The sequence below is a fragment of the Oculina patagonica genome, chromosome 9, assembly GCF_052425735.1.
Source record: "Oculina patagonica isolate OP01 chromosome 9, crgOcupat, whole genome shotgun sequence".
Classification (NCBI taxonomy): Eukaryota; Metazoa; Cnidaria; class Anthozoa; order Scleractinia; family Oculinidae; genus Oculina; species Oculina patagonica.
In genome coordinates, this window is record NC_135766.1 from 6,086,180 (window position 1) to 6,099,570 (window position 13,391).

Below are 13,391 nucleotides of genomic sequence, written 5' to 3' on the forward strand. Positions count from 1 at the left end.
TGATATTCGACTAATGGGCTCCTGCATTCGATAGGAAAAGTCAATACCTGGCGCGCGAACTTCTCGTAAAATGTTTCGCGAATAACCAAACCAAATAAAAAATATTAGGCAATTTTGCAAAGCAAAGACACATTTAAAAATATGTACGTATGTATATTTAACTAGCCTAACAGACGTCTCTATTTTTTCCTTCGCTCAAGAGATCTATGAAATTTAGGCTAAAAAACTACATACTGATGACGTAACTGCTTAGAAGATGCGTGCAGCGTCTTTGATTGGCTGTCATTTAAGCGCGAAAAATCAAAACCCAGCAACAGTCAGTAAAACATTCTCACTGTACACAATTGCCCTGACACGGGAAGCTAAGTTATGGGAGGATACCCGCGACTGCCAGGGCAATTGACGTGTAGAATGTAGGATACAGTAGTGATCGACCGCCACCAGGGGAGGTGGGAGGGGCGAAACTTTTACCGTCACTTCACCGAACTCCGTTGAACTGGCCACGAGGTGACTGAAACTGTGATATTTGAAGCGAAGGTCGCCATGCATCATGCTACTAGTGCGCAGGTGCAACACGCCGGAATTTAACGAACTTAAGCTATTCCCGCGTGTCGGGCTAATTATGTATGCAGTGAGAATAGTCAAATACACTTCATCCTCTGAAGAGTTTCGTCACCGGAGTTACGTCATCTGAATAGAAATTTTCATGTCAGATTAAAGTTTAGCGGAGGAATAAATGAGTGCGAGAAGAGAGATGTTAGTTGACTCAGGGGGGAACATTCGACACACCGCAATGATTTGATTTAGCCGTCATTTAATTTGTGGGAGCTCAAGGCAGAGTGCTCATTTGAGACAGGGCGCAATCTGAAAGGGATACTTAATGGACAAAAATTAACTAAGTATTTAAAACATCGATCTCAACTCAAGGCGTCGCTAATCTCTTTGTCACTTTTTCCATGTTCCCCTTTACGCTATACGTCTTACATCTTGCCAGTTTAGTCTATGTTTTATCAAAAAGGCGTATATAAATATAAGCACATGTCCCTATTTTAGCTATTAAAATGACACCCTTTGGAGTTGGATATATAGCTTATGCAAAGGACTTTCCCCTACCGGGTTTTTAATGACAGTCGAATAACCAAAACGAAAGAATTTATTCTGGCCAATCACAGTACAGCAAAATATCGTAGTGAACCAATCAAAGCAGTAATACCTTGCAACCGGTGAAAAGCGCGGGAAAATTCGCCAGCCTAATTCACAATTGGTGTTGAGTTGTAATCTGATGAGAAAGCAGCATACCTAATCTGACAAAAGGCTAAAAAGTGTCATTGCTCATCTTTTTTGGCTCGTCTTACCATGACCTCGTCTTACTTACCATGCTTATTGAATTCAGTAAATTCGTGCTACTTTGTGGAATAGCTGGCAGTAATCAAGAGACGCGCGAATGTCAGAGGCCTTAATTGCCTGAGGGACCCCCCCCCCCAAGAAAAAAAAAAGCTTAGTAGGAGTGAAAGAGGACTTACTTGTTTATTGTGTAAAGGTTTCACTCCAGAGTTTTTACAAAACTTATGCGCTTTTTCTGATGTATCCATGGTTTTAAATGAGTTAAAATCACTCGACAAATGGGGAAAAAACATTTTTTAACCCTCATCCGTTAACAACCGTTAACGCAGCAAGAAGCTAGAGCATTGCTCTCGGCTTTCGTTCGTGCTCGCCAAACTTCCCGCGTGCACCATAACTCGATAGTGCACGCTAAAGCATGAACCAATTGTTAAATTTCGTATGGTACACAACTTTCGAGTTGAGATCGCACTTCAATAGACCTTTCCCGCATTTCACTTCAGTGCGTCCGAACAATAGCACCAGAACGAGGTTAGGGTGGACATTTTCATACATTCCTTGTATTTGTGTCCACCCTGACCTCGACGCGGCGCCATTGTTCATTGAAATACGGGAGAGTTCTTTAACTTTATTTTAACCCATTTAACTCATTAGGGGCTGAAAGCATTTTCTAAAGTTGCAAGGTGGATGGAAAATTTAAGCGTCGTGTTAGTCCCTAACATTCTCTTTAAATCTAATTCAAATTCAATTTTGACAGCTCTTAGTTCTACTAATTGTGTGTGACAATAGTTCATTTGCTTTTAACTTGTAGGGCTTGTTTTGCGCTCTTTGACAGCACCTATATGTAACCCGATAAGAAAACGACAAAGGAAAAACTGCAATTGTTCGATAAAAACGGCTTCGATTTTTTTGACTCCAAAGAATAAGAATATCCAGGGTCTTAACAAAACTTATGCGCTTTTTCTAAGGCCTCCATGGTTTTATATGAGTTAAAATCACTCGACAAATGGGGAACAAAACATTTTTAACCCTCATCCGTTAACAACCGTTAACGCGGCAAGAAGCTAGAACGTTGCTCTCGGCTTCCTTTCGTGCTCTCCAAACTTCCCGCGTACACCATAACTCGATAGTGCACGCTAAAGCATGAAACAATTGTTAAATTTCGTATGGTACACAACTTTCGAGTTGAGATCGCACTTCAATAGACCTTTCCCGCATTCAACTTCAGTGCGTCGAACAAGAGCACTAGAACGAGGTTAGGGTGGACATTTTCATACATTCCTTGTATTTGTGTCCACCCTGACCTCGACTCGGCGCCATTGTTCATTGGAATACGGGAGAGGTCTATAACTTAATTTTAACCCATTTAACTCATAAGGGGCTAAAGGCACTTTCTATAGTTGCAAGGTGGATGGAAAATTTAATGCTCTTGTCATCTATAAGCGTCATTTTAGTCCCTAACATTCTCTTTAAATCTAATTCAATTTTGACAGCTCTTAGTTCTACTAATTGTGTGTGACAATGGTCCATTTGCTTTTAACTTGTAGGGCTTGTTTTGCGCTCTTTGACAGCACCTGTTTGATATATGTAACCCGATAAGAAAACGATAAAGGAAAAGACTGCAATCGTTCGATAACATGAACGGGTTCGTTTTTTATGACTGCAAGGAATATTGATTGCGTGGGATTCTGGCAGTATTGTCAATGGAGTTAATCCAGCGTTTATTTTCCACGAGTGACCAATAGATAATTTCTCCTTCTTAGATACATTCTTTATCAAGCAGACAAGTGACGAGAATATTAAATAAAATCGTCAACTTGCTCTCTATGGCTGTGCATGGGAGGCGCAGGGGGTGGCCTGATGGTAAGCGCGCGGGGCTCTGGATCGAGCGGTCTGGGTTCTAGCCCTGGCCGGGGTCATTGCGTTGTGTTCTTGGGCAAGTTACTTTACTCTCACAGTGCCTCGTATAGTAGCTTACACGAGGGACGCGTAGTTATTAATGTCCTTTTACTCTATTAAAAACACAGAGCTGTTATCAAAAACACAGGAATCGGACACGAAATAAAGATGTGGAAGACCTGTGACCTTGAGCCCACGCGATTCGTGGGCGTGGTGAGTGTAGAAACAAGACCACGTGCGATTGCGATTAGCACGCGAGCAGCTTGCTTCAACGAACTCATCACGAGTTCGTTTATTATCGAAAATGAGAAGAGTCAATAATTTGGAAGTATATCATTCACTGCCACACATCTCTTTTTTACTGCTGTATCTGAGAATTCAACGTTACTTGGTAAAGCAAGGTACCCTTAAAGATAGTCGACACTAATGCCGAAGCGTTGGTCGCGTATTTTAATTCATATCGAGTTAAAATGTTTTTTCTAATATGATGACCACGTGCTCTCGAGAATTAAAAGCCTAATGACATAAAAGGTGGCCGCACACTTTTTTATCACTCAGAAAACAATTTTATTTTTAATGCAAAATCCATTTAGGTGCTTAGAGGAATTAGAATGAAGATGCTTCATAATTATCAACTTAAAGGTTTCCTTTCTTATCTCGCTTCCTAGTCACTTCACTCGCAATTATCTCCATTGCTACTGCTTATATTTTTTCTATTACAAAATTCACTCGATGAAAAGATCTTTTAAGAGCATTTAAATGTGTTTTTTGCTTTGACGTCAATAAAATAGTGCTTATCTTTGTCCATTAGTGGATGGACTGTGCTAATCTCTGTGCTTTGTGCTCTTTCTCATCGTTTTCAATGTCAAGCTGTTCTAGTTGAAGTATCTTCACATGCCTGGTTGTAACATTTAAACCGTTCGGGTTCAATGTTTCATTTTGAGCACAGTTTAGTTCACCTAAGTTAGAAAGGTTCAACCTTGCCTTGTAATAACAAATTCTTTTTAGTCTGCAATGATCAGCGCTTGCAGAAGCCAGATCAATCTCCTTTTCGGATAAACGCTCTGACAATGTTTTGGCGGAAGTGCTCGCTCGGGAGATCCGAAAACTAGAGCCTAGTCCACCGCTGGCTACGGGTGTCCGGCTGCAATCTGCGCCATTTTCCCTCTTCTTTTGACAAACCATCCCAATAAAGGCGCTTCTGAAGCGATGATTCAGTACAGCGTATATGAAAGGGTTATATATGATCCCAGACTTGGCAAAAAGCAATGTAACTTCTTGGATCAGAATCGAAATTTTCAGTCCAAACGAGACGCACAATGAAACGATCACGTGAGGAGACCAGCATAACAGGAACACGAATATTACCACAACAATCATTCGAGCGGTACGCCAGTGAGGCAAAGTAAATTTACAATTTCCTTTTCGGCTTCTTTTCAGGCGGGTATTTCTCTTCCCTCGCTTGCGAACCGACGCGAATATCGAACAATAACAATAAACCATTATCACAAACGGAACCAGGAATAGAAACACGGCCATTGCTATGGAATATGTTAGAGTTCTTGTGTCGTTCTTCTCGAAATTTAAATAACACCCGGTGAAGTATATCTCCTCGTGAAAGCCAATCCAACCCAACATGATCGGCAGAGTGAAAAGCAATGTGTAAAAATACGTTAAAACGACGCAGAACACCGCGCGTTTTACGGTGATTTTCGCGCCAAAAGAGGGTTTGGTGATAACCCAGAAGCGATCGAGTGATATCACAGCCAGAGTGTTTAATGACATGGCGTTTAAAAAATGATACGCAAAACCAAATATCTCGCACGCAACGGTGCCGAATAGCCATCGATGTTCAACTGAAGAAGGAAACGAGAACGCCAGATCCATAAAGGCTAAAAACAAATCACACCCAGCAAGATGGACGATAAAAATGTTTGTTGACGTTCGTAGGTTTTTGTAGCGACAGAACGCGACTATGACCCACAAGTTTCCAATAAAGCCAAGAACACCTACTATGAAAATATACGCGCTTATAACGGCGAAGTCTTTTTCTCCTAGATGTCCTGCTTCGGTTGAGACGCCTGCCGAGAAGTTGGGGGTTGCATTCGCAGTATGTTTCATTGTAATCGGTGAGTTAAATCGAGCAATTTTCTTCTGTTTCGCTGTTTATCTCCAGATCGGAAATGATTCTTCCTAGCAAGAAAAAAAGGAAAATGTTATTACAAAATATTACAGAACATAGTTTTGTTGCATATGTTTTAAACTGCGAAAGTTGTATTAACAAAGTCTTTTTTTTCGAGAAAGGGACTACCTGAGCATAACAAGTGCATGTTTAAAGTTGAATCAGATATGTTTGGATTGAAAAAGCTTTACATGTGATATTATAAACAATAATAGCTAACAGCTCGTATCATTAAAAAAAATTAGACGTAAACAGCAAAATTATGTTTGGATCGATGAAAATATCAAGGAAAACGGTCTTTCAAATAGAACTTTAAAAACCAGGGAGGTTTATACGACAGACTACAGCTGACTTTCTGCAAATAAGTATAGGAAATTGGCAATATCAATTTTAAAATTTCGATTTTAAAATCTTAAATTATAAAAAAGGCTATTAAAATAAGCTCCGACGTAGCTTCAGAATATATAAACAACTCGGTTTAGAAACATTTCTCAGCAGTAACGCCTGAGATAGGTTCAGTTAATGAAATATTTACGTCTTACAAAGTATATTTTTTTCCAACGGCTTTAACCAGAATAAATAGGAAATGAAATGATTTTTTTGTCAGCCGCCTTAAGGCTTTCCGCGAGATTATTAAGCTTACAGTCTTTTGTACAGTAAAAAATAAAACATTTTAAATTCGTTTTTGTAAAAATTCATCAAAAATTTGACATTCAGCGCTAGTTCTTACCTCGGATGGGGACAAATATTGAGAAATATCACAGGTCGCTAATAAATGATAAACATGCAGTAAACTACATTCCCCAACTATTAAACTGCCGTAAATCGTTGCCACCATGGAATGAGGTCAGGTAAGGTTTATCTCAGGAGGCTCAAAAGCCTGTGTGCGTCAGTGTTATACCTTTCCGTTTGCACCATTCGCAAACGCATTCCCAATTACGTTTTTTGGACAATTTCCTCGTTTAATTATTTCACTCGCCCAGCGCGTGGGAGTCTGTTTGAAAGGCCAAATGGACTCATTACATTTGCCGTTGTTTTCCTCAAGAAAAAATATTGGCCAAAATGCAAATTTTCTAATGCGTCCGCCTCTGTTGTTTTTAGTAAGTGTGATTATATTTTTCTAGCGACGTTACCGGTCAAATTCCAAACGAAGTTTTGAATTCTGTTTGTTGCCAAGTTTTGCATTCGGTCTCTTTGTTGAAGCCAACAAAAATAAGCCTTAAAACAAGGAAATGATGTTTCACTTTTTTTCGAGACTGATATTTTTCCTTTAGCTTATGCACAAGAGGAACTTGGCGACGAGAATTCGTGGGCGGAGACTCTTTCAATGTAATTTATTATTATGTCTAGCTTATGTCAGAAGAAGGTTATGAAAAAAGTCTTTTTGCGCCGCGTATATATGATCGCGTCGCAACCCCTTTGACTACAATTCTAAATAGCAATTTTCTATAAGTTTTTCTATCTGTAGCATGCATTTTTTTACATGTATTTGGCCTAGCAAAGACGAATTTCCGCCGGAGTGAACCTATCATAGAATGTCGAAATAAATTTCAAGTATAAACAAGCTGGGAGGAACTGCTTAAGAGTGTCTAGTTGGAGAGCTATAAATTACATTGAAAAAATGCCATTTTAAAATTTGTTATTTATTTGCTTGTTTTCAGTTAAAAGTTTGCCCGTTTTTTAGGAAAAGGAGATATAGTTAAAGCTGAGGTTGAGGACATTGGCCGTTTACTGAAAAAGATATTGTGATACGATTTCTCGTTTAAATAAAATTTCGAACCACGCGGCCCGCCATAATGAAACGCGCCGCTACTTCCGCGTGTTGAGAATTAAAACTCTGTCAGTTCGATTGTGGAAATATTCTTGTCTTCAGTTCCTTGACAAACTTTTCTTACCCATTTAGCATTTTTAATGCTCTTTTTGCTTCGCTAAGATTATAAATTTTGTACTAAACAAGTCGGTTCCAATTTTGTGGACAAAATGTTTCCTAGTCTAAACCGAATACCGGTTCCGGTTATAAGGCCTGGGCTTATACAATTCGTAGGGGTTTTGGGTGGGCTTATAAGCGGAGGGGCATATCCGGGAGGGCTTATAGAGAATAAAAAAACGTTTCGAAACGAGCCATGGGAGTGTTGATCGAAATACGTTTTTAGGTTAAAAACACATAATAAAGTAACATTTAGCCCTGTTTAGTATCGTCATCAGCAGAGGGGGGCTTATATCCGGGGGGCATAACCGGATTATTTTTTGTTTTAAGGTAGATGGGCTTATAACGGGGGGGCTATAAGCGGAGGGGCTATAACCGGAATTTTACGGTATGCATTGTCGTAAATCCGTTTCTGCATCTAACAAATTTTCGGCAAGGTTGTAATTTTATTGCGTAGTCATTATCTAGAAGGCATTTTCGCTCTTCCTTGTAATTTGTTTTAAGTATCTTTCTATTTTCCTCTCGCAAACCAATTCCCCCACCGTCTTACAATTTAAACATTTTCTTGTGTCAAGCTGGTTTTACATTCAGTCAGCGACCTGGAAATTTCTAAAATGGGCCATCAACATTCTTTGGAAAAAGTGGACTTTTTAAGTGGTTGCGTAAACAATCGCAAAATTACAACTTTTATGAAAATAAATGAGTTAATTTATGTCCTTTGCAGGCTCAACTCAAACATGTCAAACTCGAACTTGGGAACTCGTACGGCGTAATTCTCTTTATTTTTTTCCTATATTGCTTGCGAATTGCAGGCAAATCGATTTAGAATCAGTTTATAACTGGACTTGGCCGATGAATTTCGGTGAACTCAGCAACACCTACCTAGCAGCAATCTGAATGATTTAATTGCGTCGATAGAACAGTACTCAACAAACGACAGGAACCTGTTGGGTCAGTTAGGAACTGAGGATGACTATAAACGATGGCGAGAATGGAAATAGATTTAATCGTTCAGCTTTGGATCGGATATCATTGACCGCCATTAATGACATTTCACAAACTCTGCCGCGGCGACGCATCATAGATAAAAACAACGGATGCGCTATACACGTGATTCCAAATGAAAGTAATGCTGATTGCTGTAGTTCATGTACAGGTGTACTGATAAGTGTAATCTTACTGAAGTAGATAAATGGACAATTAACCGATTATTTTCCACTAGCGAGAATATCAAATTCAGTTGATGAGAGCCGACTGTTGAGAGTCATGCGACAATGGGCTTAAACTAACAAGTGAGACATTTCAAGTAACAGAATTTTTTTTCACTTTTCATTACACTAGCTGAAAATAAAGTGTTCAAAATTTCCTGCCGCTAAAACAAACGACCCAAAAAGTACCGCCAAATTGTCATGGGCCCGATTTTTTTACAGGTGGAAAGTTGTCTCATTTTCTCGCCATGCAAACTGAACATGACAGATAAAAAAAAATTTAAATAAAATGGCGTAATTAACTAACCAGAGCTGGCGAGCAGCTCGTAGTGGGGAGATACATACCTACCCTGGCCCCTGTAGCTATAGGGAGTCGACAGTTAATCCCATTTCGGAGTAATCGCTTGCTATTAAACCTGAATCAGTCGACAGCATGAGATCGGGAAAGAAAAGGCCTTTTTAAAGACCTTTAAACTGAGTTTTCTTAAGACTGTTAAGATGCTGATAACCGCCTTTTTAAAAAGGAGAAAAAATATTGGCAGTCTCGGATTTAAGTGTAATAAAAATGCTGTTGATTTTAAGTATTTTTTCAACAGAGATGATGCTTTTACATATTCATCAAATCAATAGTATTATTTTAATGCAAATTTTACCGTCTTTGAAGGGGTTTGTTTTGGCTATACGAAGCGTCGCGACGAAATTTCTGCGACAGAAAAGCCAATATTTTTTATAAGCTGTTTGTTCGTTCGTCTTTTGTTTCTTTTTCGTGACTAAAAGAAAGTTATAGAAGTGTTTTTTTTAATCAACCCTGTGATTTAAAGTGATGATATCATTTTCACGAGCACACCAACACTTAAAAAGTTTCTAAATGTACCTTTCGAGAAAACTTTAAACACCTAAAAAATAACAAAATATTAAGGTTGTCTATTCTAACCTCTAATGTTTTTTTATTTCTTTACGAGGAGGCAAAAAAAAACCTGCTATAGCAGGCAGTATATATTTTTCGGCGTCGTAAAAAACCGGCTTATTGCAGGGCAGGCGAGATGATCCGGTCACAGTATTCTCACATGTCGATTAATTGATTTGGTGTGGCTTATCCGGTGCCAAAAATAAGAATAAAAGAGATTAAGAAAGCAAAAAGATAGCAAAATTGATATATAAAAGCCATTAGTTTTTAAAGAAGCTTAAGCCAGTAAAATGCGTTTCGCATGTTAACTTGGCAGATTGGCTAAATAATTGTACTTAAATAAATTTGCGATCAGCATATCATTCTCGGCTACATTTATGATTTGAGACCGAGATTGCTCCTGAACTGTGATCTTTCCAACGTTATATTTATCAACGGAAATTAATTCTTTTTTGCCCTAGCTAGCCATTTGCAGATTTGATGTATGCTATAAGAAATATTGACACCATTGTCAGAGGCGAAAGTTATTCAGATACATATGTCTCAGCAGTGATGTCTAATTGTAAATCATTTGATCAATCAAATATTTCCCCACGATCGAAAAGACCGGCGTTACACAAATTCGACAGAAAAGGAAAAACTCGATTGAAAAGACTATTAACGCGTCCCTAAAAGAGAAACTTTGCCTTTCTAGCGTCTTCTTTCCAAATAAGTGGAACCAATTTTGAGAATGTAATACAATGCAGGAATCTGGGCTAAAAATCGCGAAGTCAAGAGAGTTCACGTTGCCATGCTAAGCTTCTTACTTTATGAACTTTAACTAAGATTAAGTAAGCACCAAAAAATCGATCGATCAAAGTTCTAATGAAAATAATGGTGCGCATACATACCAATAGCAAATGGTTCAAGACTCTATCAGTTATCTATACACCGTACTCGCTAAAGTCAGGAAAAGCGCTTTACAATATCGCTTAAATTGGATGTCCAAACCGTCAGCAACCTGTGTTAAACTGGTTAAATTATTTCAATTTTTCATTCTTTGTCTTCAATCTGTTTTACCACTTATCTCTTATTGTCCTACGCCAAGGAACTTGCGTCATTTCACGACAGATGATTTTTCTAAATCTTGAACCGGATAGCCGAAGCGATCATTGACACTGCTTGATCTTGAAAGCGAGCTTCTAAGCAAATCCCCCCATTAATTTAGTTTAGTCTAGGCGGCTTTTTTTTCCCACGAGGATGAACAATAACATTTGTAGCTTGTTATTTTTTTATTGGAATAAAATAAATTTAATTTAGATCTTTTAGCACCTGCATTATATTAGGCCGGAAAATGTTGAAATGCGACAGGAACACGTACACAGCTTAGACGAGTAAACCTGGTGACGAAACTGTTCAATTGTTGTTTAAATAATAACATTCAACCCCCAAATACACGTGACACCAGGATGGCCGAGTGGTTAAGGCGTTGGACTTAAGATCCAATGGACGTATTGTCCGCGTGGGTTCAAACCCCACTCCTGGTAATAGTTTTCGACTTTTTTTTTTCGAAAAACTCGTTTTCTTTTTTTTTATTTTTACACAATTAGTTTATCTTTACTTTCTTTTTATATATCCTTTTATATTTTTCATTTTTTCTTTATAAAGCAATTTAATATAAACTGTAGTGGTTTCTATCGACGAGAAGCGATATTGGATAAGCAACATTTTACGTTTTGACTACATCAAAGTATAAAAATCTTTGGGAATAAGAAATGTCCGGCTCCTGAGAAATGTTCTTTTTATTGTTAAATCATATCCTTTGTAAAAGAAAACTCGGACAGGAGAAAGTTGAGAAATGGCGGTTGATTTGCCGATTTTCTCAAAGCCTAGCCCGCTCGTTCGCCGGTCACCGCGGATCGATTTCAATGTCAGGCCGTTTTTATATCAAACTTTTTTTGTGGGCGTCGGTGCAAAACGGCTACCAACTGCCACTAAAATCCCAAAGATTATGCCTCCGAAATCTCTGGATGGCGATTCCGCGCGAGCCCCTGAGGTCTCGCGTGCCAGTGACGGCAAAGGCCCTTTTATGGAATTAATGAAATTTGCAATTTAAAACTAGGAAGATCTGTGTTTTCCTTGTGGGACCATATTTTATACTGAGCATGCGTTAAAGGCCAAGTCTCTGAATTGCCATTAAATTAATACGACAGGCGTTCTTTTTTTCCTCTTTTGGAGATATAAAAAAGAAGGCCCTATCGACGTTATCGCACGTTACAAAAATCTGAAATTGTAAAAATCTTAATTTGCACACAGAAATTTACATAACTTACCTAAGATGTCATCGCCAACAGATAAGACGTTTTCACCCTCGCTTGGCAACGGAGGGTCTCCGATGGATCCCTATGTCCCTTTGCAAAGTCCAATCATGTAAAAATATTGGCCCTTTCTCGCGCGTCACGAACAATCAAGATGAACTTAAAAATCGAGATGATCACGTTTCACGTACGTAGAAAATCATAATTCTACCAAGCCGCATACATTCAACAAAAGGTGACGATGCAACATCTTACCTGTTTAAAACCAAACCACAGCGCTGAAAACAAAGATATACATTCACTAGAACACTAAAAATAAACAAAAATTAACCTACGCAAAACAAGATGATTAACGATCCTCGTTTAATCTAACCCCTTTTCTTTCACGAGTTACGTTTTTAAACGGTGCCATTTTAAAAAAAAACCAAAAAAAAAAAAACCGGGGGAAATGCCGCGCGAGAAAAAAAACGTCATGCTTAACCTCTCTAATTTTGTTTGGTCACGAAGCGTAAGACCTCTACCGGCAGATCACTAAGTTTCACATGACATGTATATTTTAAACCCCGCAAATCACGCCTAGCTCTTAGTTGAAAACCTCTTCACAACTTCCTGCTTACAGTTGCGAAGAGAGTGATTAGAGAATCCGTGTGGTATTTTTTTTATTTTTTGGGGATAACAGATACATGTATTTTCAGTAAATTATCTGCCAACGCCAAAATTAAAGCAAGTTATAAATTATGATCCGCCGAAATTTTCGATAGTTTTTTTTGTGAACTCACGAGAACAGAATCTTAACGGGCGGAAGGATATATATCCTGTGTTGTCAATCGACAGGTGAATCGTTTCTGGGTTCCTCGTTACCGAGGGTGCACATGCACTCGCGCCGATGCGCGCACTCTACGGAGAACCATGTGACCCCTCTGGCCGGGCGAAGCTTAGCGGGGCTACTTCTCGGTTTCTCGCTTTATCTCATTTATTTCATCTTAAGCTACCGACCCATTCAGTATTTCTAATAAGGTATTGCTTTTTACAAGAAAACAAGAAAATATTCTCTTGTTTTTTACCAAGCCGGAACACCGTTAAGATATAGTGATAAAAGTTATTTTTTAGCAGACGGACCGCGCGCAGTCGGGACCTCGTTCCCAGGGCTTTTCCCTTGGTATTTACCAAGGGAAAAGCTGGGAACGAGGTTGCAGCCAGGCCTGTCTTGCCTGTAAAAGCGGCCAGCTCAGTGACGCCCCCGAAAAAGACAGCCGGCGAGGACAAAGTGGAACCCCCGTTAATACGGACATCAAGGGGATATGCCAATGTGTCCGTATTCTCGGGGTATCTACGCATGCTCTCGGACTAAAATCGCCATTTACTCGGTTCTTGAAACTGGACAGTGGACTCATTTGAAAACAGGGTCCGCGTCTTTCCTTCTTTACAAGAAATATTAAGCAGGCATTTTAACAGCAATAAAACACTGCAATGGCTGTAGCAAAAGACCAAGAATGTGAAACTTTTGAATAGGCAGATCATGCAAAAAAACTTTATTAAAGGACTGCAGTACAAAGGACAAACACCGGAAGAAAGAACTGATCAAACCGGGCAAGCTATTTTGCTACTCTTTTTGTAATAAAACTGTTTT

General features: G+C 39.0%; 1 protein-coding gene and 2 non-coding genes across 4 annotated transcripts; 1 reads left to right on the plus strand and 2 right to left on the minus strand.

Annotated features, from left to right (window-relative positions):
* Window positions 1-3,688: 3,688 nt before the first annotated feature.
* On the minus strand, window positions 3,689-10,608 carry LOC144665968 (visual pigment-like receptor peropsin). Of its 2 annotated transcripts, none has more exons than XM_078527297.1 (2): window positions 10,355-10,608; window positions 3,689-5,433 (listed from the first exon to the last, which is right to left on the minus strand). In XM_078527297.1, exon 2 carries the CDS (start codon window positions 5,359-5,361, stop codon window positions 4,048-4,050), a length of 1,314 nt encoding a protein of 437 aa, XP_078383423.1. In that variant the 5' UTR covers window positions 5,362-5,433; window positions 10,355-10,608; the 3' UTR covers window positions 3,689-4,047. The 2 variants fall into 2 exon arrangements, with proteins under 2 accessions (XP_078383423.1, XP_078383424.1); XM_078527298.1 differs by lacking the exon at window positions 10,355-10,608 and adding an exon at window positions 6,153-6,427.
* A 298-nt stretch (window positions 10,609-10,906) lies between these two features.
* Window positions 10,907-10,990, plus strand: Trnal-uaa (transfer RNA leucine (anticodon UAA)). The gene has a single exon. It is a non-coding gene; the product is annotated as a tRNA-Leu (tRNA).
* A 413-nt stretch (window positions 10,991-11,403) lies between these two features.
* On the minus strand, window positions 11,404-11,533 carry LOC144667004 (U11 spliceosomal RNA). Its single transcript, XR_013573269.1, has one exon. It is a non-coding gene; the product is annotated as a U11 spliceosomal RNA (small nuclear RNA).
* Between the last annotated feature and the right edge of the window lie 1,858 nt (window positions 11,534-13,391).